Below are 27,111 nucleotides of genomic sequence, written 5' to 3'. Positions count from 1 at the left end.
CCAGTCTATAGGTTCTCTTTTGACTCTTTTGGTGAAGTCTTTTGAAGAGCATAGGTGTTTGATTTTTAGAAGATCCCAGTTATCTAGCTTATCTATTGGGTTTTGTGTCCAACCCTTAATTTTTCCCAATAAACAAATGAAACCTGGAAACACCCCCACTTTACTTATTCCCTTCCTCATTTTTTACTTATTTAATTTTTTTGGTTGAAAAAAATATTTAAACTCCAAACTTTGAGCATAGTAAACTTAACTTCTCCACATGAAGGCATGGATTTCACCTGGAATCTCATGATCCAGAAGTGATTATGGTTAACATTTTGGATTTGAATTCTGCTGTGCCACTTACCAAAAGGTTGACAGTTTGAATGCACCAGCTGCCCCTTGGAAACCCTATAGAGCAGTTCTACTCTATCCTATAGGGTCACTATGAGTCGGAATTGACCCAGTGGCAGCGGGTTTGGTTTTGGTTTTTTAGGTACCACTTAGTAGGATATATAATCGTATCTCATTTTTCCTATGTGTGAAATGGGTATAAACAATACTATAATAGAGTTAAGATTCTCAGAACAACTCTGTGAAATAAATGAGTTAATATATTTTAAAGTGCTTAGACTAGCGCCACACATGTAGTAAGTGCTGTATGAGTGTCATATTAGTGGTAGAATTCTCGACTTTCATGCAGGAGACCAAAGTTTGATTCCTGGCCAATGTACCTCAAGTGCAGCCACCACCCATCTGTCACCAAAGGCTTATGTGTTGGCTATGTTGCTGACCAGGTGGAGCTTCCAGACTGAAACAAACTAGTATGAAAGGCCTGGCGATCTGCTTGAGTCAGTAAAAACCCTATGAATCACAACAGCCCAGTCTACAGCCAGTCTTGGGAATGGCACAGTATCAGGCAGCCTTTCATTCTGTTATTAATGGGGTTGTCATGGGTCGGGAGCCAATCTGATGGCAGTTAAAAAAACCTAGAAAATTATTATTACACAGTCTTTCAAATACATGAAGTCATACCCTAGAGTTTTGTATACTTGTAGGCAATGTTTTAATTGAATATTTTTATACTAATTAGGTGGCTCTGCTTACCTTTTTTGCCAGATAGCTTGGCAACCCCAGAAACTGATTCTTTTAGAAACATGTAATGAACTTGGTATGTGTAGCACACAACTGATGGCATTTGCTTTCTCTGTGGCAGTGCAAAAGCTAATAGGTGGCCTCTTAATTCCATTTAGTCATGTTTTTCTGACATGTTTATTTTTTTATTTGACGCATTATCATTGTCATTTGAATCCCAAGCAGTATATCTGGAGTTTTCATTCATGTGACTTGGCCCAGTTTAATTCTTTTCAAAGAATAGGGTTAATAATTTTTGTGAGAAAAAAGGAGGTGTCAACATGGAAGAATCATTCCAGATTTTGAGGAATGCAATAGATTTGTAGTCAGTTCAGAACCAGTTAACCTAATTATTTTGACCTTTGTAAAATGGGAAAAAAAAATAGCTTTCATAAGATTTTATGCAAGACGCTTTAAAACTTGAGCAACCAAAGGGCTAAATGAATTTTTTTTTTAAATTTATGGATTTAGGAAACTTGCTTGATGTCTAGAAAATAAAATATAGCAATGAACTGAAACTTATGGTGGGATCAATATAATAAATAGGCTCCCTATGGAGTTATTATTATGTGTAAGCTTTTGCAGTGTTTTTATAAATGATCCAAAGTGTGTAAGTTTTTTTTGTGGTGCAGATGTTTTCTTTGTTCCTCTTACTCTTCTGTGCTGAATTCCTTTTGTTTGTTGGGTTTTTTTTTCATTTCGTTTTTGTAGATTTTGTTTTTATTGAGACTTTATGTTTTTCCTCTTTATTTTGATGAATAGGTTTGTTAACTTTCTTTGTGGTTACCTTGAAATGTACCTTTCTCTTCCTAGGTTTGAACCAGTCTGTTATTACTTGGTATCGCTTTGCCTTCCTCTCCATTAGAAGGTTCTGTACCTACACCGTTTTCCTCCCTCTTCGATTGTTCTGATGTTGTCATTTACAGATTAACCTCTCTGGTTCCCTGTTGTAGTTCTTTTGGTTTTGGATAGTCCTTGAGAGTTCATTTCCTAGGTTGGTATCTGGCTGGTACTATCTTGTGTCCTAGATTCAGGCTGTGATCTGATGTTGTTTGTTCTCAAATCAAAGGACTCCCTTTAATAATTCTTGTAAGTTTGGTTTGGTTTTCGCATATTCCCTTGATTTCTGTTTAATCTGGAAATGTCCCAATTTCACCATCATATTTGAACGAGTTTGGCAGGGTATATTATTCTTGGTTGGCAATTTTTTTTTCTTTCAAAGTTTTATATATGTCATCCTATTGCCTTCTTGCCTGCGTGGTTTCTGCCGAGTAATCAGAGCTTAGTCTTACTGTTTCCCTTCTGTATGTGACTTTTCATTTTTCTTGAGCTGCTCTTGGGATTCTTTCTTTGTCTTTGGTTTTATCGAGTGTGATTATGATATGTGTTGGTGATTTTCTTTTGGAGTCTATCCTATATGGGGTTCGTTGAACTTCTTGGATGGTCAGCTTTTCATCTTTCATGATATTCGGGAAGTTTTCTGTCAGCAATTCTTCAGTCATCCTCCCTGTGTTTTCCATTTTCTCCCCTTGTTCTGGAACTCTGATCACTCGCAAGTTTTTGCTTTAGATTGTATCCCACGTAATTCTAAGGGTGTCTTCATTTTTCTTCATTCTTTTTTCTGATTTTTCCTCAAAGTGGTATCCAAGTATTTATCTCCCGTTTTGCTTTGCTTCAAACCTGCTCCTCAGCCCTTCTATGACATTGTTCATTTCTGAAATCTTGTTGTTTATCTTTTGGATTTCTGATTGTTTTTGTATGATTTCTAGTTGTGAATTTATTTTAACATTTTGTTCCTGTATAGTTTTCCTGACTTCTTCCATTTTTTTGTCTGTATTTTCCATGTATTTGTCTGCCTTTTCCTTGACTTTGTCTATTTTTTCATCTTTTTTGTCTGCTTTTTCTTTAGCTCTTCAATAGCTCTGAATATTGGAGGTTTGAATTCCCTATCAGGTAGTTGTAGTGCCTTTTCTTCTGCTGGAAAGTCATCTGGTGTTTTATTTTGGACGCTTACTGAAACCATCCTGTCCTGTCCTGTTTTTTTTTTAATATATTTTGACATTGTCTGCTGTCTTCAGGACATTCAGTGGTTATTTTCTTTGTTTATTAATTGTAGACTTGTTTGTTTCGTCCTGCTTTTTTGTTTTATTTGGTTATGTCTGAGCACACGGGCTGTGCATTCTTTGTTTGCTCGTCTGTGGGCACCATACTTTTCAGCTCCTTGTCCAGTGGGCAGGGCCAGTCACTCAGCTATGGTGCAGCAGGGCAGGTCCAGCAGGTGCTTTGTGTTCTGCTGGGAGCTCCGTGAAGCTGCTTTCCCGTACTCCCTGTCCGCCTATCTCTGACAGGAGTCCAAGATGGCAAATCCATGCTGTGTTCACTGATAAGGGACTTCCGCTCGTATCTCTCCTCACTCTCTGTTCTCTGTCAGTTTCTTATTCCATTCAGTGCTTGGTTGAGTTCTTTCTCTCTTCATTTGATGCTTAGAGTTCCTGGATTGATGTTTGTCTCTGTTTTACTTAGTTTTTTGGGTCTTTGCCATGGAGGGACAGTGTGGTGCTTCTGTCTGTAGTACCATGTTGGCTCTGCCCAGAGTGTGTAAGTTTGAAGTTGATAATTGTTGTTGTTAGGTGCCACCAAGTCGGTTCCATCTCATAGCGACCCCACGTACAACAGAACAAAATACTGCCCGGTCCTGCGCCATTCTCGGAATCGTTGTACTTGAGCCCATTGTTGAAGCCCCTGTGTCAGTCCATCTTGTTGAGGGTCTTCCTTTTTTTTGCTGACCCTCTACCAAGCGTGATGTCCTTCTCCAGGGACTGATCCCTCCTGATAACCTGTCCAAAGTATGTGAGATGAAGTCTCGCCATCCTTGCTGAAGTTGATAGTAAATACTCTCAAAAGCTATCAAGAATAAGTGACAGGAGGAGTTCACAAAACTGAGAGTAGGCAGACTGTGGGGTGGGAGTGAGACCTAAATGTTAGGCTCCCTCCATCCTTCAGTTCCTTCCCAGTGTGCTTTAGCAGGCACTTTTCCTTCTTTTTTAAGTAGATGAAATTTTACATACCCTTTTCTCTCACTCTGATTCTCTTTTTTTCCTCACTCTTTTACTGGTAACGTGGAAGTCATATATATATATGGCTGAGGTCCTAACAGTACTCCCCCCGAGTATCCGTCAATGCAAGGTATAATCATATGTTCCTTCCTCCCCAGTTGGACCCAAAATACGGTACATGAGCTATCAGCTGCTGCTAATAAATTGTTGCATTAGTTCTTTAACCGTACCCTAGCAAAAGACTGTTATCCCAAAAGCTCACTAAAGTGCTGGGCATCATTAGTAAAAGTATTTCAAACAAAATGAAAATCCTTCCCTGTTCCAAACTTACATAAAATCATTACTGTCCCAGGTGTTACCAACCCTCAAACTCTAATTGGGAGAACTACCAAGGGAAACCATTTTAAGAGGCTACACTCTTTAAGTTCAAATCCTGTCTTTCTAAAGACTTTCCTTCCTAATTCAGCTGGCAGTGAACCCACCCAATAGCTGCTTACTTAGATTGAACTTCTTGGAGTCTAGGACTATATTCTAATTTTTTCTGTCACATTGACTTCCTTGCGCATGATAGAAACTCAAGAATTTATTTGTTCTTAAGTAGTTGAAGAGTTTCAATGAACAGGGTAAAGTCCAGTCTGGAAAGGGCGAGTACAGGGTGAGTACAGGGAAGCAGGGTATCATTGGTGGCTTGTGCACTGGTTTCGGAGCCAGACAGATCTGGTATGAATCCTGGCTCTGTACTGACTAGCTATATAACATCAGGCAAGTTTATGTAACTTGAGTTTCTTCCTCAGTAAAATGAAGATGATGATAATTAGCTACTGATTTATTGTGAGGGTTAGAGATGCTCTATATAGTGTCTGATCCATAGTAGGTACTTAGTAAATACCAACAAGCCAAATCTGTTGCTGTCAAGTCGATTCCAACTCATAGAGACCCTACAGTACAGAGTAGAGCTACCCCATAGCGTTTCCAGGGAGCGACTGGTGGATTCAAACTGCCGACCATTTGGTTAGCTGCTTAGTAATAGTAGCTGTTATTAGATATTGTATCGCAGGCCAGAGACATAAGAAAGAAGTACTTTTTAATATGAGAGAGAAGAAACATATCTTGCTACTTAAGGAGTACAGGCTAAAACTATAGATTCAAGAAGGATTTAGAGAGATTTGTTAATCAAAGATAAAGTTTGATTTAAAAAATATGTATTTGTGTTCCTGACATTGCACTGAGCAGTGTTGATACCATAATGAATAAGAAAGCTTACTGGATTTATTGAAAGATGTATATATATATAATGTATCTCAAAATGACTCCCACCAGAGTTCTAGTGAGATGCTTCGTAGCTCACAGATTTGGTGTAGTATGTTTTAACTTCCTGTGACTTTCCCTTTCTTTTCTAAGGTATACATATGTACACTTAATCTAGAGATATTGATGTCTGTCTTGGATAATTTTATTAGTTCTTCACTGACTTCTCTTAGCCTCTTTTACCTGCTTGACCCTTTCTTAAAACATACCAGGCAGGGCAGTGGAGAATAAGTCAATAATGCACATGTCTGACTCAGACCTTTTACTTGCTGCAAGAGGTCAGAGTGTGGTGTAAACCCAAATAAGGAAATGAGTTCATATCAGGGTGGAAACGTTTATCCTGTCTGTCTACCCTTGCCTCCTCTTGCACAACAAGAACTTGTCAGCTGTTGTAGTGCTTTTTTTTAAAAAAAAAAAAAAATCTTGTGTAGTATTCACTATAATTAAACAAGTTAAATTGACTTGTTTTTTTTGGAGATAAATTATTTATCTTGGCAGATTTTGTTGCCTTTGCCTTATGTTTAAGGTGAATAACTCTTAGGGAAGTAAGATTGTTGGCAATTCTGAATGTCTTGTTTAGAAAATAAATTGATTTAAAGTTGTTGGAGTTTCCCTAGATGTGTATATATTAGTGCCATGTATAAAGCAAAACTTGTACTTTCATTGCCTCAAGGAATTGAAAGGAATATTTATTGCATAGTATAATATATGTTCATAAGGTTTTGTAGAAATATTCCACTTGCATAAAAATCTATAAAGGTTACATTGTTTTCCAACATTTTAATATTGTCCCAAATAAAAAATATGTACAATTGAGTTAACTAGTCCAGTCCTTAGAGACTTAAGAAATCTGATCTTACCAAAGCTAGTGGATATTTTAAGCTTGGCTGTTAGCTCTTCTGCAAATAGGGTTCTTTTTATGAAATTGTATGCCTTCTTTGGCTTGCTGAAAAATGAATTATACAAAGTGTATAATAAGAACATTTATCTTTTGAAATTATAAACCTCACATTAGATACAAAAATTAAGAGCCTTTGGGTTGAACATTTGATTCACTATTTTAGGTAACCAATTCTTAATCCTGAAAATATAGAGAACAGGTATAAGAATGTCTGAAATCCATAGATGATCTAGTCTTCAGTTTGAATATCAAACTTTTTATCATAGCTATTTGCTAATGAATAAACATAGACTAATCTCAGTTTAATTCCTGGCTGAGAAATTCAAAAGCAAATTAAAAGGAGAAAGGTGATAAGTAGAAGGAGAAAGAATCTAAAAAAATAAATGTTCATTAATACTGTACACACACACACACACTTGCCATGTATTTGCTTAGCAAAACTATTATTGTGATAATAAAGCATTGAGAGTTTAACCTTGAATGCTCTCTGTTTTCAATAGTTCAAGTAAATATGTTTATTCTTTCTATAGGAACTGGTTTTTTTGTGTGATAGTGTTACTTTACATTCTGTGCTTATCTTAAATAAAATAAAACCCTAGTTTTAAGGTAAAATATGTCTTTTTTTTTTTTTTTAAGGAATAAAGCACCAATACATTAACTTAATTTTTCATGGTCCTTAATGAAAATTTTAGCTAGCCTGTTTGAAGAATTATGGTGGTTTAGAGTCATTAATAAGTATTTTTATTAATTGAATGATGGATATTTCAGTGTGATTACTACAGAATGCAGTATCAGAAATGTGCTTTACTCCCCAAAATTGATATTAATAATGATTTTAAATTTATATTGCAGCTAGAACGAGTAAATCTGTCTGCAGCTCAGACACTGAGAGCGGCTTTCATTAAGGTGAGAAGCGAATAATTTATTTTGATGATTAAAATGTATGTTATGTATAAATCTGAATGCCATGTGATAATTGTCAGTTTATCTCCTTTTAGTGGAAAATCTTTTCAGCCATGGCACAGTGGCTAAAGTGTGCAGCTGCTAACCAAAAGGTCAGCGGTTCAAACCTACCAGCCGCTCTGTGGGAAAAAGATGTGGTAGTCTGCTTCCATAAAGATTTACGGCCTTGGAAACCCCATGGGGCAGTTTACTCTGTCCTGTAGGGTCGCAGTGAGTCAGAGTCAACTCGATGGCAGTGGGGATGCCTGTTTTAGTCTATTCTGTAAAGCTTAAAACACTTCCAAAAGGTGAACTGGAGCAAATGCTGTTTCCTTAGCATTCATCTTTTTGTGATTGGATGCTTTTGAAACTGACTTCCTCATAGTGTTCTCTCGTTAGCTTTAGAGTGTATTATTGAATTATTAAAAATTTATTTGTAAAATTATAATTCAAAAAGATATTCTTTATGTCGTTTAATTTCGGAGCAAAAGTATAAAAAGAATATTTTCGAGTGGAAAAGTAAGTCCTCTGTGTATGATGGATTGCAGTTTGAATCCACCAGCTGCTCCTTGGAAACCCTATAGGGTAGTTCTGCTCTGTCCTGTAGAGTTGCTATGAGTCGGAATCGACTCTATGGCAACGGGGTTTTGGTTTTCTGTATGATGGATTAAGGGTACTTTGAGAGAATGTACAGTTAAATCACTCAAAATGAATTTTTTCATTGTCTGTAAACCTGAGCTGTTCAGTCAGTAACCACTAGCCACATGTTTGCTATTGATCACGTAACATATGGCTAGTTGAGACATATGCTACATATGAAATACACAAAAGATTTCAAAGTCTTAGTGCAAAAAAGAAGGAATATAAACTATCTCGGTCATAGTTATCCTAAATTGATTACATGTTGAAATGACAATATTTTTGATATATTATTAAAATAACTTCCCTGTTTCTTTTTACTTTTTTAAGGTAATCAGTATAAAATTTAAATTTTGTTACAGAGGTGGCTCTTATTTGTTGTTCACATTGTATTTCTGTTGGATAGCTGTACTCTAGAGGCTCTTTTACATGTTGAGTACATTCTTTAGTATAGAACTGTCTCCCCCCAAGCATCTAAGAATATATGTTTCCAAACTTTTAATTTTTATTTATTTGTGTTTGTGTTTCCATCAATAGCTAAAAGTTTTTCCTGTATTTCAGGGAGATTTTAATGTTTTATCTAGAATAAAATTATAGTCAAGTTTTATTTGAGTTGAAACTACAGATCCATCTAGCTTGATTTCTTTTTATAGCTCATGAGATTACTTTTTTGATAGCACTCTAACTTAATACCACTTGACATCTTTCTTAGCATTTTACCACAAAAATGTACATTACATATGTTGAATTAGAGCTATTTTGATATGTTTACAACTCTATGAAGTGCAGCGTGTATGTACATATATACTAGCATCATTAAAATAACATCTTGCCAATATATTGGGTTAATAAAGAAAATTAACAAAGCGACATGATAATGATATTTTTTGTTTGTTTTCTTTTTTGAGTATTAGTATGGTTTTTGAATGGCGTGTTGGTCATTGTGGAGGCATGATAGTGACTATCTAAAGCATCTTGATGGCCAAAGAAAAGACAGAAACCTGATCTGTTACACAATATAGTATCAATAAGCCAAAAATCAGTTTTTCGTCTTTTTCTGATACTGAGAACAGAGAGAAATTTCTCCTGTGGATCCTCATAAAGAGGACCTTGTTTGAAGAAGTAGGTGGTATCCTCAGTGATATTCATAAAATAATGAATTTCTTGAGGCTTTTTCTTTAATATCCGTATGTATAGACTGATGATTTAAAATTCAAGTACAATTAAAAAGCAAACAATGTGTTTAAAATATGTGGCTATGATAGATCTGGTTTGATTCATGAATAAAATTTTATTGTCCTCAGCACTAGTTTTTAACTGGGGGAAGCGGAAGTTAATTTAGAAGAAAATGAATTAATCACTATTACATTACTAGATTTTTAACTACCATATTTAATTTATGTTGAAATCTCACATGATGTTAAAAGAGGGCATGTGTTAAAAAGTTGAAGTTTTTAATGTTTTTTAAACCGTAACTTTCTTGGAAGAGATTTTTAAAAAACCTCACTGGACCAGAAAATCTTTTATATCCATATTTCCTGTTCTTGGCCCACAACAATGGTGATTTTTTCAAGCTTTGCTGTCTTTGCTATTCGGAGAAAAAGAAAAGTATTAAATTAGTTTTTACCAAGATAAAGTAATACTATTGAATATTACCTGTTAAACTAGATGTATTTTCTACCTGATCCCTTGTAACCCATTCCCCTGAGAGATTCTAATAGGTCATCCTGTCTCCTAGGTTGAGAATCCTGATTCACAGTAGTGCTTGTTAACTGCCTGTGGGGTATTTGGTCTCACAGCTGGCTTCTTCATAAAGATTGGATGCCCACAGAGCTCAAAGCTGTATTCTGGGGAGAAACCTGGAGGTGTTGATAGCTGAGTCTGTGCGTTAAGGGCAGACCTCTTTGTTTTGGTAGTCAGAGGCATTGGGTAAATTTAAGGCTTTTAAAATTAAAAGTAAGTAACTTTACCAGGACTTTATCTGGAAGATACTGAGACTGCTGTTCCCACACTATGTAACAAGGTACCCTGGGGACCCACACCAAATTTACAGGGGTGCATAAAGCCAAAAACCAAACCCACTGCTGAGTCAATTCTGACTCATAGCTACCCTGTAGGACAGAGTAGAACTGCCCATAGAGTTTCCAAGGCTGTAAATCTTCACTGGAGCAGACTGCCACGTTTCTCTCCTGCGGAGCAGCTAGTGAGTTCGAACCGCCGACCTTTCAGTTAGCAGCCGAGTGGTTTAACCACTGTGCCGCCAGGGGTGCATAGACTTTTAAATTCTTGAAGGAAACAGTGATACTCAACATCTGTTGGATGCTGAGTAAAACCGCTAGCTTCAGGTAGTTTGTAGTTTCAACATTAGATTGGGCTACATTCCTTTTGATGGTGTCATATCTTTGTGAAGCTGGACTTTTGGTAGTTGCTGTGATAAAAAAGCAAGTACCACATGAAAATCAACGTGCAACAGGAAATGAAGGTGGCTGGAGCCACCGTATTTTTCACAAATAACGCATCTATGTAAATAATGTGTCCACACATATAAAGCGTATAATGAGCCTAGAAAAAGAATGTATGAGGGAGTTGCGTGGTTGGCAAAAAAAAATGTATAATGTGTGTGTTATTTGCATAAAAATGTGTAATCTGATTTCCAGTGTTCGAGAACTTGTGCAATGCTCAACAGTCACACCAAAAAAAAACCAAAACAAAACAAATCCATTGCAGTCGAGTCAGTTCCGACTCAAAGTGACCCTACAGAACAGAGTAGAACTGCCCCATAGGGTTTCCAAGGAGCAGCTGGTGAATTCCAACTGCTGACCTTTTTGGTTAGCAGCCAAGCTCTTAACCACTGCACCACCAGGGCTTCTAACACTCACACACATTCCATTAATAAGTAATTATGGTTAAGAATGAAATAAAATATTTTTTATTTCAATTTATGTTTATTATTTTTTTAAGGTTACTAAGTTGTTAGGACATAAGTACTTGCTAAGTTGTTTGGGCCTGCCTAACTTAATAAATAGCACTGTTAGGTATTTCTTTTGGCATTAAGGGTACTGTGCCTTTAGTGTAACATCTGTGAGACTTCTGTAGTGCTCCAGCTTTGGCATTTTTGAGCTTCAGACCAACTTGGTATTGAAAACTTTCTTCTTAAGCTTCCAGCATTTAATTCTTTCCGTACCTAATTATAGCTTAATCAGAAAGTTTTTTGTTTTCTTTTTCTGTTATTCCCTGAAAACACTTAGAGAATGCTTCCTCCCCTCTACCCCCCACAAGGTAATTCATTATGTAGGTAGATTCAGTGTTACTTAGAGAAGGAAAAGAAATCACTGTGTTACCAAATACTGGATTATTTAAGTAGCACACTGTATGTAATTTTGCAGCAGTTCACCAAATTAATACTGTCGACACTGCCTTAAGCCGTATTTATACAACTTTTCTTTTAAAGACAATCTTTTTTTATATTCTCTCTTAAATGTATCCATGGAAACAAAGATCAAAACAGGTTGTAAAAGAAGCAGAATTCTGCAGGACACACTTATTGTTATTAATCATCTATCAAAATGATTTCCCTGAATAACATTTGACAGCAGTTAAAATGATCCCAGAATTGAGATAAATGTGTAAATTTTCTTCTCCCATTTCATTCCACAACCTTTCATTTTTTGATACATGAAATCTAATGCGAAACAAGATGTTATAATGGAAAGAGCAGTAGGAACAGAATAAAGCTGTATCTGCAGTGATATCAGAGTGGAATTGAAGAGGCAGAGGTTAAGTTGTGCTTGACACATAAGGAAGCAAATAGATCACTATCTGATTAAGATAATAAATTGTGTTTCTATTTGCTATTTAATATCAGGGTAAAAATAAAGGAAGCCATCAGCATAATGATTAAAATTGACAGGCATCATAAAAGAAACAAACTTGGAGAATGATTAGAAAATTTTAAAAAAATAAAATGGAACAGAATTACTGGGGAAAACAAATATCTGGTAATTAACTTTGGTAAACTCAGAGCTCTTTGTGCTCAGTCTTGGAATGACTGGAAGGCTTTAGTGCCCTAGGGAGTCTAACATAGAATCAGTGCAAACTCATTAGTGAAACAAACTCAGGATGTAGTTAAGGGATTAATGATGTTCTGAAAACTAGTGAAGGGAATATTCTTACTACAAAAAATAAAAAAGGAAATGAAAATCATTGTGTGGGAAGGTAGTTAAGGGACTGTAAGCTTCTTCAGCAAAAGAAACTTTGCTTTTTTGTTTTTTCCTGGCATTCTCCTAGTTTAAATGCAAATGATCTGCAAAATACTGGAGAGATCAGTCATTGCTGGTCCCTCAATTACTACCTAAGAAAGAAGATTCTAAAATGTTCAATGTATTTAAAATAATGAAAAGAGTAACTGATGGATAACAAAAAAATACAACCTTTATTCCTATCTGTGTTATTCAGTTGCAAGAGAGTAAAGGAGAAGTAGGAAATGTAAAGTACTTTATGTTCAGATGGAAAATGGAATGATGGCTGTAGCAGAAAGTAGCTGATGCCCAGGCTATAACAAAATATAAATGAATGACAGCATGGCATATGATTTACAAAGATTTCTACCCTTATTTATAAGTTGGTCAGTCTAAGAAGTTCTCAACAGATTCTCATACAATTGAGTTTTTGGCTTTAAAATCCTCATTTAGTTTCTGTTTTTCAAAACTAGCTTTCTCCTTCTTATAGGCTGAAAAAGAAAATCCAGGTCTCACACAAGACATCATTATGAAAATTTTAGAGAAAAAAAGTGTAGAAGTTAACTTCACAGAATCCCTTCTTCGTATGGCAGCTGATGATGTAGAAGGTATCAGATATCTTAAGATTGTTAAAAAGCACTTTCCTCTGAATGGTTATTTGACAAAAGGATCTTTTTTTCTTTCTTTCCCTGTTTTCCTTTCCTCCTCCTTTCCTCCCTCCCACCCTCTTTCCCATGCTCCTCGTCCTTCTCGTTCATTCTTCTCATTTTTTGGAATGGTGAAAACAAACCTATGTAAAATAGTAAAGTAGTTCTTGCTTTTTGTTTAATATTTGTCAGATTTCATTACTTGTGGTGTTTATGCTTCATGCTTTATTTTTTCCCTATTAATATTTGACTAAAAGATAAACTCTATAAAATGGTGAATTTATTTTGTGTTGCTGTTAGTAAACTTCAGTGTGAAAGACATGAGTTACTTTGTTTTGTTTTTTACTTTAGCGTAGCATGATACTTTTTTTTCAAGCACAGATTTGGGAGAGCAATATAATAACACTCCTTTTTTCCCATTTTTTGCTTTTTTCTAATAATTAGAAATGAATTGCATGTAAGTTCAGTAGCCATTCTCCTACAAATTTAGGAAAATATAGTAGGATAATTTTTCTTAATTTTATTAAGGGAGGAAAAAAAAGTAGATATTTTAACTGATTCTGTAACTGTAATGAAGCAGAATCTTTAACATTTATAAGAAAGTCCTCATCATTATTCTAGACTTGAGCATTTGCAGCCTGTTAGGCAAGAATATATCAGTGAATTGATGAGTTACAATCCTAAGTCTACAGTGAATCCGGTAGGGAACTTGTTTTGCCTCTGCCTGGTGCAACTGAAGATTGAACCTTTTGTCCAAAGTCACTGTTTGTGATCCCAGCCCTTGTGTTGGATTCATGGTGGTGGTTATTTTTGTTTTTAAGTGAGATAGCAGGAATGTGCTGAAGATTCTAGTTGGTTGAATTTGGGGGTTTACATCAGTAATGAGCCACTGAATGTTCAACATAGGGGTTTTAAATCATTAAACTCATCTCTCCACTTAGTGATACTACCTTTGCATTCATTATGAGTATTATCACTTCATTTAAGGGTTCCTTATAAAATGTAGCTTCAGAGGGCTAGTGAGTTTGGTTAAGCCCCTGCCCCTTTTTTAAAGTAGAATTTCCATTTACCCAGAATTGAAAATGTTTAGTCTTTTATTTTCTGATATCCTACTGGGAGGAAGCCCTAACATTATTACTGAACTAAGTTGAACTCTAACGAATTCTGCCTTGCAACATTGTCTTTCCTAATTATCTGGTCTTTCTTTTTCTTTTCCCTCATTCTGTGACTAACATTGAGAATTCTTAAGCTTGAAGTTGGCAGGGAGTTGCATTGTTTTTTGTTAATGTATTTATTTTATCAGAATATATGATTGAACGACCAGAGCCAGAGTTCCAGGACCTAAATGAAAAGGCACGAGCACTTAAACAAATTCTCAGTAAGATCCCAGATGAGATCAATGACAGAGTCCGGTTTTTGCAGACAATCAAGTAAGTTATGTTTTAATTTTGGTTTTTCTTCTCTTGAAAGTATTTCAGAGGAACCACTCATTCTAGATGTTTTTATTTTTCTATAATATTAATATTAAGCTAATTTGAAATTTTTAAATAGTACATTTTTAGTATTCTAAGCTGTGACATTTGGCCTCAGAGTACAGTAACATCAACAATAGATGAAACATGCATAAACCAGAATGTAATTATGTATTATGTATTATAAGTAATGCAAAGATGCAAATGTCAGATTAAAAGGAATACATAAAGAGTTAGATAAATCATAGATATCTGTAAGACAGGAAACCAAAATTATTTTTATTTCAGAATGGCAAAAGTCACTATGCTAAATAATGTACTCTAAGGCATGAAAAGCATTTTCTAGTATTGACCATACTGTGAGCCTCCAAGTCCTTGCCTTTGGGATACAGGTTAAATAAGACTGAGAATATGCATGGTGTTGGGAGGCTGGCTGGTGAGGATCAGCCAGAAGGATCATTCTAGAGCAGTGGTTGTCAACCCAGGGTCAGTCTCTTCTGGGATGTAGTCAGGTGTGAGAGGGTAGAGGAGCAAAGGGAAAATGTTAACTGTAATTTCTAGATGAGTATTTTTAAACTAGAGTCTGACCATGTTCTCCAGTGTCAATGAGTAGAAAACAAAACTGGGAATAATCATAGTGGCACTAGCAATGCAGCCTTGTTGTGCAATCATAAGTAGAAATTGCTAGAAAGGAAAGATTTAGCTCAAGTCTTTTTCTAGAGGAGGCTGCGTCATATGTGATGTTTTAAAGTACCTAAGGAAGCTCGTGTGGAATAAATGTTAATATTCATCTCTCAGAAATAATATTCTTTGTAGTCCACATTGAGAAATGTTACTTTAGCTTATTTGGACACCTATTTTAAGTGGTATATAGAGGGAGAGGTATGTCCCATTTTAGAAAGTAATAGGTACCCAACCCAGCTACCAACCAGTAAGAAAAAGGCTTTTTAGTAGCCAACATATCTCACAAGGGTTTTATATTTCACCTTCATAGGAAAGTTCCAACTTCCTTTAACTATTTTTAATATATGAATGGAGAGAAACAGTCAACTGTTTATGCATTTTTATTTTTTAGTCTGCTGTGGTTAAAGTAAGCATGTTGGGCCCAGAAAAGGATAAATTGTCAGTGACCTCAAACTTAACTGTTTAGACAGCTTATTTCTGGAGTTTTCAAATAATTTAATAAGTTTTAATTTGCTTTGATAATCATATATTTGTTGATGAGCTATGCTACATCCCTATGAAGATTTAATATTGAAAAGAATATTGTCAGTAAATTTTGCTTTAGATCATTGAAGTAGAGGTTTATGGAATCAGTGTCATCTTAATAGCAATCACTTGTATAGAATTTACTATATGTTAAGTACTGTTTTAAGCACTTCACATATATTAACTTCATCCTCACAACAACTCTGAACAGGTAAGGAAGTTGAGGCACAGGAAATTAAGTAACTTTCCCAAGGTCAATGGAGCTAGTAAGTGGTAGAGCTGGGGTTTGAATCCAGGCAGTCTGACTCCGAAGTCTTCTCTGCTGCTTCCCAGTCATAGACTCATAATGTTGATTTAATCTGGTGATCGGAAAAAAAAAAATTTTCTGCTGTTTGAAATAAGCGTGATAAAGGACATCTTGTATTGAATGCCAGTATGTAAAAGAGACGACTGTTGTGTTTGAGGCTGGGGTAGAATTGGCAGGCCTGGAGCCCTCATCCTGCATACTTTTGATTCTTTCTCTTCCCCTTAGAGAGCCACCGGGGATCTCTGCTAAAACCTTTGTGGCTCTAAGGAGATGCTGTTTGAAAACCATTTTATTACAGCCACATTTCAGTTATAAGGAAGTTGAGGTGAAGAGCCTGTGTCTTGTCCAGAGTCATTGACAGAAGCTGAATTAGGGTTTTGTCTCTCATTCATGGGGCAATAGTAATATTTCAGTTCTATTTTCTGGATTGTACTCAACACAGTAACTAAAGAGTAATGGCAATGAAAATTTGTTTCTTAACTATTTTGGAGGGTTAATTTGCCATGGAAAGTTTGTTGATTATGTATTTTTGAAAGTAAAATTCAACCTTGTATAAATTAGCGTAAATGTTTAAGGTATAATTATTTTTATCACTGTGATACATATTGATATATTTTGATAGATGTTGTTACCACTGATAATTGTTTGACAAATTAGTGAATACAATTTTAAATTGCATCAGAATGGAAAATGGTTTATCCTTGAGGCTCAACGTACTGTACAATTACTATTTTTCTTTAAAATATTTTACTTTCTCATTTTTAAAGTAGTTATACCCTTCTCTTTATTTTAGCAATATTTTTCAATAAACATGTATCAGATACCTACTATACCAAGTACTGTACATGATGCTATAGATTATGTTAAAGTAGAAAAAAGATTCCTGATGTTTAACATATGTTCAAGTATCTTTAAATGTATTAGCAGACCTAAGTTTGAATCTCCAATCCAACATTTATCTGTGTGATCTTGGATAAGTTGCTTAGCTTCTGTGATTCTAGTTTGTACCTCTGAAAATGAGGGTAATAGTTGTGAGAATTGGAAGAAGTGATGTACATAAAGTGCCTAGCACAGGACGTAGCATAGGAGGCATACACTCATGGCACATACCAGCATTGTGAAATAAGGTGGTTTTTTTTTCCTCCCTTCTTTCTATGGAGTTGATTAGGAAAAATGATCCAGCAAACAAATATTTTAAATATTCTTTTGATTAATGAATATTTCTATTTGATTATATTTGAGTTTATGTAAATATTTTATAAAACTAATTCATAGCTGTTTTTTCTTTTTTAAGTCTGATACATCCCAATTAGTGGATGAACAGTGGAGACTCATGATTTAATAGACCAGGAAGCCATGCATTTATTGTCCATTTACTCTCTGTAATCTGCCTTTGTATATTCTTAGGCTAAAACTCACCAGAGTTTGTCTCAAGTCAGAAGTTTTCATGATGGCTTCAGAACAGCTTTTCCAGAGGTCCAGTCTAGACCAAACTAAACATAAAGCACAAGAATTGTCTTGCTTTACGGTGTATAAACATGTATTTGGGTGGCACAATTAGAAGCTGTTCCTTGCAGTTTTTTTGTAAGACGTATGTTTACATTTCATCTAATGTCCGTTATGCTTCTTTCTTTCAGTGTATCTGTTTCCCAAAAGTTGCCCCACCAAACAGCTGCAAACTGTTAAATTCCCTTCCACTATACGCACACTATGTGTCCCTTATCGCAGAACCCATCTACTCCAGACTGTGCATAGTTACATTATAGGTATTTTACCAAGTTTTCCACAGATATTTTACCTGTTTAATTGTCTGAAGTATTTTTTTATGCTGGTATTTTTCTCTTGTAGGGAATAAGCTCTCAGGTGGCTACTAATATAACTTAGCTGTTCTACTGGAAACCTTGCTGTTATAAATGAAATGCTGTTCTGGGTACATGTGGATAATATACTAGTTGACATATAAATTGTTACAGATTGCTTTTAGAGAAAATTTTTCAACAACTTGATAGGTCATTAACAGTCTTTCGCCTCATGTCAAACAGAAGGCTAGGCCTAGGGTTATACAGCCTTGAGTGATAGAGTTCTTCATAAAGCTCTGTGGACAGTGATGGATCTAACTTTAGCTCCATGTTCCCAAACAGTTATTGCCAAACCTGGCTCATCAGCAGAACCTTTTTTTTTATTTTAAGGTACAGACGGATTCCCAAAGGGTTCATTAGTAAGTCTTGGGTAGGACCCAGCAAGCATCCACCCCCCCTTTTTGTTTTGCGCGCTAGGTGAGTGATGGAGCAGCCAGTTTGAGAACTGCTCTTCTGATGTATGGAATCCTGCCTTTAATATTGTACTTGGACCATGTGCTCATCTTGTCGACTAGCCCTGAGAGCGCATTTTCATAGTCCCTTTTTTAGCAGAATATTAAAGTATATTGCAAAGTGAGCTGTGTATAAACAACTAATTGCCTGATCACTGTGTAATTTGCTGCATTATATTCCATTTTAAATAGCCCTTGTTGTGGGTTTAGAAGAACCTTGAATACTCAGAGATTTGACTTTTTTGTTGTTGTTGAAATTGTAGTTTTTTCTCAGCTAATAGAATTTAATATGACATCATTTTTTTAACCAGTGATGGATTTATGCCCATCACAGCAATACAGAAGGATTCAACTTGCTTGAAACCGTGAGCGAAAGGAACAGTTATATAACTTAAAACTTCTGTTACTAAACTAGAAGCAAAAATATGAGTGGACGGATGTCATTTTTATGTAAAACTTATTGTCCTGCTTGAGTAATATTTTCATGTTTCAGCTTAATGCAGATTTTTTTTCATTAAACACTTTGTAAAAAATTTTGTTTTGGTGGTGTTGAAAATGTGCACTGCAAAACTTACACTAATTCAGCTGTTTCCACATGTACAATTCAGTGAGCTTGATTACATTCTTCCAGTTGTGCAATCATTCTCACCCTCCTTTTCTGAGTTGTTCCTCTTCCATTAACATAAACTCACTGCCGCAAACGTTTCTATCTAATCTTTAGAGTTGCTGTTGTCACTTTGATCCCATGTAGATGGTTATTAAAAGAGTATAATCCTCAAGGCAGACATTCTTTACTAGTTTAAGACCAGTATTTGACATGCAGTAGCTAATAAATATACACTCATTGAAATATTGAATAAAAATACCCCTGCTATTTCAGAATAGGCTAAAATGCTTTTTTTATATACCAAAATCCTTCCATCTGTAATTCTTAGAATTTCCATATGCTTATTTACACATGCACATAAATCTGGAAACTGAGCTTTTTTTTTTTTCCTCCCCTAATGGTAAAGTTGCAATGTTTTAGATATGAAATAACTGAAATCTGACATTTGCACTAAAGTCAGTAGTAAAAGGTTATGTTTGGGATGGCTTGGGTTTTTATACTTGCATTATATTTGAGCAGAAAATGGTTTGTAGCAGTTGACAGCTAAGAAAATGGATGTGGAAAGGAGGAGACTTGCCTTAGAAAATGTGAGGCTATTCGAGAATGCAGAATTACATAAAGTTCAGTTTGACAGGAAAAAAAATTGCTGTGAAGTTAGGATGTGGAAATTGAAAAGGGCATAGATATAAAAGACAAGAAAAGCTCTTGGATAGGAAGAAAAGTCGACTCATGAAAATTATATGTTTTTTCTTTTTCTCTCTTTAGAAAGGAGAGGAGGTGTTGATGCATATATAGTCAAAGGATGATTGCTGGAAAGGTTAAGGTAGAAGAATATTCTGATATTGTCTCTCCCAGCAATTTAAATATATTTTCCAAAGGAAATAGTGACAGCAAAGGTTTGAAAGAGGAGGATACTCACTGACTAGATTGAAGGGAAGTGTGTCTAAAGAGAAGAGAGCTGTGTCTAAGAGAGGAGAGCGATGTTTGAGGAGGAAATATTTTGAACATCACAACTGTTAGGTATGAAACTTGAAGTGTTAGTAAATAAGAAATGTGTTGCATGCAAAATTTCATAAGATTTTTCATTAAATATCAAAAGAGAATATAGCTGCTTGAGTTCAGCTGTGTTAGCCAGAGAAAGGAAAAATCGGAACTGGAAAAAACAAAGGCAGAGCTATGCTTCCCTTGTTATAAATTTGAGTAAGTAATACTGAATAAAATGTTACTGATTTGTGAAAATTGGTGTTAGTTGGCAGTGTTTGGCCAGCAGTGCAAGAGAAGTTAGAATCACAGAAGGGTACAGGCTGAAACCCCCACTCCAGCCATCTAGCCAAATGTTTGCCCTTGGCACAGCATACCTATGGTAATTAGTAGTATACTGTCATTAGTAATTCTTAAATATGTACACACACACACAAACTTTCAAATGTAGCTAATTTTGAAAAAAAATTCTTTTTTTATTTCCCAACAGGGATATAGCTAGTGCAATAAAAGAACTTCTTGATACAGTGAATAATGTCTTCAAGAAATACCAATACCAGAATCGCAGGGTGAGTTTAAGCAGAAGCCTTTCTAATTGCCAACCTAGGTGTTGGTTTGCACTCCGTTGTTTTATTGAATTAAATACTAAGAGGGTTTGATCACTGAAGTAGTTTTGTACTTTGAATTAAATGGGTTAGCCCTTGAATGAAATTGGGTTTGCCCTTGAATTAAATATGCTGTTTATTACATGTGTTTAAATAAATAATCCTAAAAATGCTTATCTATAATATAAAGTCCATTCTGTATTCTATGTAATCTTCTGTGTTTGATTTTGGCTTTTGTGTTATTTTATTTAGTGATATTTTATTACTATTTGTTTTGATGTGTGTAGGCACTTGAACACCAAAAGAAAGAATTTGTAAAGTACTCCAAAAGTTTCAGTGATACTCTGAAAACCTATTTTAAAGATGGCAAGTAAGTACTGTCATTTATCTTGCTCTTCTTTTAAAATGGAATAAGTTATGTGGTTTTATATGACATTAAAACTATATAAATAAATTATTATATTATTAGGGTCTCTGGGTGGTACAAATGGTTAAGCTTTCTCCTGCTAACCAAAAGGTTGACTGTTCAAGTCCACCCAGAGGCACCTTGGAAGAAAGTCCTGGTGATCTACTTCCAAAAAATCAGCCATTAAAAACCCTGTGGATGATCAGGGCCACAATAGATGGACCCGGACAGAATGGGAGAAAAAATGTGAAAAGAACCTCAAATTCTTAAAAAATTGAGACTGACTGGACCAGCTGAGACTAGAGGACTCCCTGAGATTATTGCCTTGAGATCTTTAAATCTTGAAACGAAACTAGCCTCTGAGGTCACCTTTTAGCTAAGTAACAGATTGGCTTACAAACTAAAGAATATTACCTGGGAGTACTGTGCTCCTTTAAAAAGTCATCTGTATCTGACCAAACCATCAATGATTAATGCAAAGACGAAAAGATAAGGGGTGCAGGGAAACTAGGTTAATGGAAATGGGACAACCAGAACAGAAATAATGAGAATGTTCATACATTGTGAAAAATGTAACCAGTGTCACTGAACGATTTGTGTAGAAACTGAATGGGAACCTAAACTGCTGTGTAAACCTTCACCAAAAACACAATAAAGTATTTAAAGAAAACAACAGAAGATATCAAATAATTAAATAATTTTTTGAGTTGATTTAGTGAAACTAAAGAGAAAAATGAAAACATTTTTACAATTGAAAAAAAAAAATGAAAACTCTATGGAGCCCGATTCTGTGGGGTTGCTACGAGCAAGAGTTGACTTGTGGGCAACTGGTTATATTGTTAATACTCAAGGAAACTAGTAACTAAGGTAGACTGTTCAAAATAGAAAGTGAGTGGTTGTTAATCCAGCCATAGCTCTAGTTTGGAGCCGGGGTTGGCAGACGTTTTCTGAAAAGGACCAGATGGTAAATATTTTAGGCTTTGTGGGCCCACTCATCTCACCTCTGCTGTTGTCGTGCAAAAACAGCCATAGACAAGATGGAAACAAATGGGTGTGTACTCTACTAAAAGTTTAATAGACACCGAAATTTGAATCCTGTATAATTTTCACCTGTCATGTAGTAGTATTCTTCCTTTGATGTTTTTTCCTACCATTTAAAACGTAAAAAGTATTCTGGGCTTGTAGGCCATACAAAAACAGGGTCAGTCAGACTTGGCTTACTGGCCTACTTAACTGATCCCTGATTCAATGGTTCTCAAACTTGAGTGGCATCAGAATCACCTGGAGGGCTTGTTAAACACAAGTTACTCAGGTCCCATCCCAGGTTTAAATATTTAAAGTTATTCAATAGGTCTGCGGAGGGACCCAAGAATTTGCATTTTTAAGACATTCTGGTGATACTAATTCTGTAGGTCTGTTGGCAAAGACTGCTAAAGTTACAGCAGTGGTTCTCATTCTTGGGCAAGGGTTGTGATCCACGCTCCTGGAAGGAAGTAAGCTAAATTGGCTTTTACAAACGCTAGGACAGTTTATAAAGACAATGTTCTACATTCTACCTTGGTGAGTAGCGTCTGGGGTCTTAAAAGCCTGTGAGCAGCCATCTAAGATACTCCACTGGTGTCATCCCTTCGGGAGCAAGGGAGAATGAAGAGAACAGGACACAAGGAAAAGATTAGTCCGAAGGACTAATGGACCACAGCTACCAAGGCCTCCACCAGACTGAGTCCAGTACAGCTAGATGGTGCCCGGCTACCACCACTGACTGCTCTGACCAGGATCACAATAGAGGGTTCTGGACAGAGCTGGAGAAGGATGTAGAACAAAATTCTAACTCAAAAAAAATAGGCCAGATTTACTGGCCTAAAGGAGACTGGAGAAACCCTAAGAGTATGACCCCCAGACACCCTTTTAGCTCAGTGGTGAAGTAAGTCATCTCTGAGGTTCACCGTTCAGCCTGGGAGTGGACAGCCCCATAAAACCAAATGGGACTAATGAGGCACAGCAGTCCAGGGACAAGGGCCAGAAGGCAGAAGGGGACAAGGAAGCTAGTGATAGGGAACCCAAGGTTGAGTAAAGATAGTGTTGATGTGTTGTGAGGTTGTTAACCATTGTCATAGGGCAACATGTGTACTAACTGTAAAATGAGAAACTATTTTGTTCTGTAAGCCTTCATCTAAAGTGAGAATAGCAGCACAACTGGAAGAGCGTAGTTGATGTCACTGAACTGTGCATGTAGAAATTTTTGAAATGGTCTATCTTTGGCTATGTATATTTTCACCAAAAAAAAAAAGGTCGAGAAGGGAGAGGGTTGACATGTTGTGGGGTTGTTAAGCAATGTCATAAAGCAATACGTGTACTACTGTTTCATGAGAAACTTTGTTCTGTAAGCCTTCACCTGAAGTACAATTAAAAAAAAAAAAAATACAAACGCTAGGAGCCCTAATACATAGCATAGACAGAATACGAACCATAAGTAACAATGCACAAGCACCAGAAGAGAGACTAGATAACTGGGAGCTCCTAAAAATCAAACACTTATGCTCATCAAAAGACTCCACCAAAAGAGTCAAAAGACAACCTATAGACTGGGAAAAAATTTTTGGCTAGGACAAATGCAATCAGCATCTAATCTCTAAAATCTACAAGATACTGCAAAATCTCAACAACAAAAAGACAACCCAATTAAATTGGCTTTTACAGGGTTACTCTGTAAGAAAGGAAGTGTATTCAAAATGTAAATTGGACATTATTTTTAAATTTACATATGGTCGTTTGTAAGACACTACTACAGAAAACCAAAAGATTCTTCTAAAGTGCATGCTAATAGAAAAATGGCTAGAAGGAAAGGCAACAAAATATTTAACAACAACTATTGCTGGTAGAATTATGTCTAATTTTTATTTTCATTTTTTCTTTCATATTTTCTCTAGTGACCATAGATAAGTTTTGTAACTAGAGAGAAATGTATTTTTTATGTATGTTTTTACATACATACACACATGTGCATATAATGCATGAGCTGATGAAGTGAGCTTGTTTTCTGTAGCATTGGACCACACTGGGAGTTCTTTGTACCTCAAGTAGAATGCTAAGAATTTTGTGGAGAAGACCATTTTTCTCATAGTGCTTGAGGTCAGAAAAAATAATCTAGACAATGATTATTTCAGCCATAATCGATAGGGACCTCAAACATCCTGTCCTACTATTGAAGTTTTAATATCCCTATATGCATGTCACATCATTGCAATATTATTGTAATAATGTTTTGCAGTAACAAAATATTAGAACGGTTTTCTCTTAATTTTTATTTTTAACAGTGTAAACAGGTTGAAATATTTATATTTATGAATTAAAGATACTGAGCTAAATTTTATTAAGTTTTGTGTTGTTGCTCTATACTATTATTCAGGTCGTCTAGGGGAAATGCTCCTTGATGACTTATGTTTAATAACTTAGCAGGTGTGTTCTGAAAATAAACTTACATCTTTTTTTCCCGAATCTCCCGTGCTGAGTCCAGCTAACCAAAAACACATTAAAATAATAATTTACATAATAGGATCATTATTTCTGATTCTAATTAATGAGAACTATAATAGAATTAGCACATTGAAAGGTAGAAATTCATTTACAGCCTACTTTTCATTAATCTCAAGTTTTTTACCCTGCATATGTATTATTCAGGCCCCCTGCTACTACTTTTTCTCCAGTGAGCAGCTTCTTAAATTGCTCTTCTTTGTATATGAATAATGTGCTACCAGTTTTTTACCTGCTCATTCCTCAAAACTGAAAAGTATTAACAGAGTCTGACCTGTAAGCCGTCTTTCAATAGGAGAATGAATTTGCATTGATTCAACTAATTCTTCCTGGTCCCTGCCCTTTGAAAATCGTCTCAGATGAAGATGCAAGCTTTAGCTGTGTTACCAAGAGAAACTGATAAGGCCACACAGTGAGACTAGGCATCAGCTCTGTGCTCCAGTCCTGTAAAATGGACTGTTAGGAGAGTATGGTAGAGAACAAAGCCATTTTTAAAAATAGATTTTTTGTTTGTTTTAGAAGTAGATTAATTCTAAACATAGTTTAGAACTCACTTTTTTTTTTTTTTCCTTCAAGTAAGGTTTGGGATGAATCAGATTAGAGCTAATTAACTTTTTCCTATGTGTTCATCATGTCCTTTGATCTCCAGATTTTGAGACTGGGTGTAATACTTTAGCGATTTTATTGTGGTAACTTCTATGAAACCACAGCCAGAGACCACGTCTGGATCCTCCTTGCTGGCCAGTCATTTGTTCCACCTATAAATGAACTCTGGTTGTTGAGGCGCCACCTATCAGTAGCAGCCCTCCAACACCGTATTGCTAGCCAGAACCACCAGGGGGCAGTAATTCCTAGATATTCTCAAATGATATTGGGCCAATAAATTCCAAACTGTAATAAAAGCTATGAAAGTCAATACTAATTTGTTTTTTTGTTCTTTTCATATCATAATAAATTGATTTAATTCCTACTAATAGATGACATTATTAATATTTTTAAAAAGTAATTTTTTTTTTGTGAAATTAATGTTTGTTTTTGTTTTTAACAGGGCAATAAATGTGTTCATAAGTGCCAACCGACTTATTCATCAAACCAACTTGATACTTCAGACCTTCAAAACTGTGGCCTGAAAGTTGTATATGTTAAGAGATGTACTTCTCAGTGGCAGTATTGAACTGCCTTTATCTGTAAATTTTAAAGTTTGACTGTATAAATTATCAGTCCCTCTTGAAGGGACCTAATGTAGGATGTTGAATGGGATTATTGCCATCTTACACCATATTTTTGTAAAATGTAGCTTAATCATAATCTCACACTGAAGATTTTGCATCACTTTTGCTATTATCATTCTTTTAAGAATTATAAGCCAAAAGAATTTACGCCTTAATGTGTCATTATATAACATTCCTTAAAAGAATTGTAAATATTGGTGTTTGTTTCTGACATTTTAACTTGAAAGCGATATGCTGCAAGATAATGTATTTAACAATATTTGGTGGCAAATATTCAATAAATAGTTTACATCTGTTAAATATTTCTTTACTTGAAAAAGTGTGTGTGTGTGAACGATCAGAAGACCTAGACAACTTGGTGTAATATCTAAAGAACTTCTAACGGGATCTTATTAGCAACAAGAATTCCTATTTTTTGCCCTTTATCACTTTGGGCAAAAATTAGTCAATGGAAATATTTGCATTAGTTATTACATATGAGGTACTTAATATTTTTTCATTGTTTTCAGCTTGTTTTAAGACTTGTGAGAAAGGGCTGGTAGTTTAGTGGTGTCTTCGCACTGTAATGCCACTTTTTGAACTCTGTGACAATGTAGATTTGACTCTGAGAAATTAAGTGTTTCTGGTATGCTAGGCCCTAATAAGCATTGTACATTTTTTTCCCAAAAAATGGCCACAGTTAGTAATTTGAAGCTATACCAATGGCTAGTTGGTTTGAAATTATCATGAGTGTTATTATTATATACACTCTTTAAATATGTATAGCTTTGTTTCACAATAGAGAATTTTTAAGGAAATTGTAATCAAGTATTCATGCTAAGTGATGATTTCACTTTTCATTTATGATAAAGGAAAAAATCAGAGTATGTTCATCTTTTGTAAAGATTTTTAAATGTTAAACTAAATTTCTGTTGGCAATACGCTTTTTTTTTTTTTTTTACTGTAATGTGATTTAGTTATTTTTGAAGCATTAACTCTCCTTGGCAATATAAAGGAATCATTCTGGTAAATATAAACAGGAAATATTTGGAAAGAAGCAAAAACCAATAGAGAATTTGATGAAATATCACAGTTTATGGAAGGTTTACTGACTTGATTTTTTTTCTTCAAAGATACAGAGCCAATAAAACAAATAGAATTGTTGATCTTTACTATTTTGGGGATAAATTATCATTCACTTTGGAAGTAGATGGATAGTCATTTGCAAAATAGACTTGGCGAATATATGAAGAAATAAGATACTATTTTTTTTTTTTGTTTTTCAATAGCAGCTTTTTCTAACATAACCCAAAACTTCTGTTGTCCTCCTACTGATTTACCCTCCTTACCAGAACTCACCACAGTTACCACCCATGCCCCAAATCACCTGTTTTTATAAGCCTTCAATCTTTCCATCCCACTATCCAATATCTCTGGCTTCTATTATAATGAAATATACTTCCAGAAAGAAGGCTTATGCTCAGGATATGTTTCTTACATAATTTTAGTGAGCCAGGGTTTGAGTGAATGTGGAAGGGCCATTGTAGCCCTAGACAGACACATCTCCAGAAAACAGAAAGGTAGCTCCAGTAGAAAGGAAAAGAAGGAGACATTTGTTAAGCAC

At 35.4% G+C, this 27,111-nt stretch overlaps 1 protein-coding gene across 2 annotated transcripts in view; it reads left to right on the top strand.

Annotated features, from left to right (window-relative positions):
* PDCD10 (programmed cell death 10) overlaps positions 1-26,380 on the top strand; it is a 60,360-nt gene extending 33,980 nt beyond the window's left edge. The window contains exons 3-8 of one of the 2 annotated variants that reach the window (XM_023737876.1): positions 7,231-7,284; positions 12,688-12,805; positions 14,148-14,274; positions 20,222-20,300; positions 20,624-20,706; positions 25,325-26,380. In XM_023737876.1, coding sequence (XP_023593644.1) covers positions 7,231-7,284; positions 12,688-12,805; positions 14,148-14,274; positions 20,222-20,300; positions 20,624-20,706; positions 25,325-25,406 — 543 coding nt within the window. In that variant the 3' untranslated portion in view covers positions 25,407-26,380. The remainder of the gene's footprint in view (positions 1-7,230; positions 7,285-12,687; positions 12,806-14,147; positions 14,275-20,221; positions 20,301-20,623; positions 20,707-25,324) is intronic. The other variant, XM_004383436.2, reaches the window with a different exon arrangement.
* The last annotated feature ends 731 nt before the right edge of the window (positions 26,381-27,111 follow it).

Source organism: Trichechus manatus, unplaced genomic scaffold (assembly GCF_000243295.1).
Source record: "Trichechus manatus latirostris isolate Lorelei unplaced genomic scaffold, TriManLat1.0 scaffold00110, whole genome shotgun sequence".
Classification (NCBI taxonomy): domain Eukaryota; kingdom Metazoa; phylum Chordata; class Mammalia; order Sirenia; family Trichechidae; genus Trichechus; species Trichechus manatus.
Note: the sequence above shows the minus strand (reverse complement) of the source record. Positions and strands in the feature narration are given on the sequence as shown.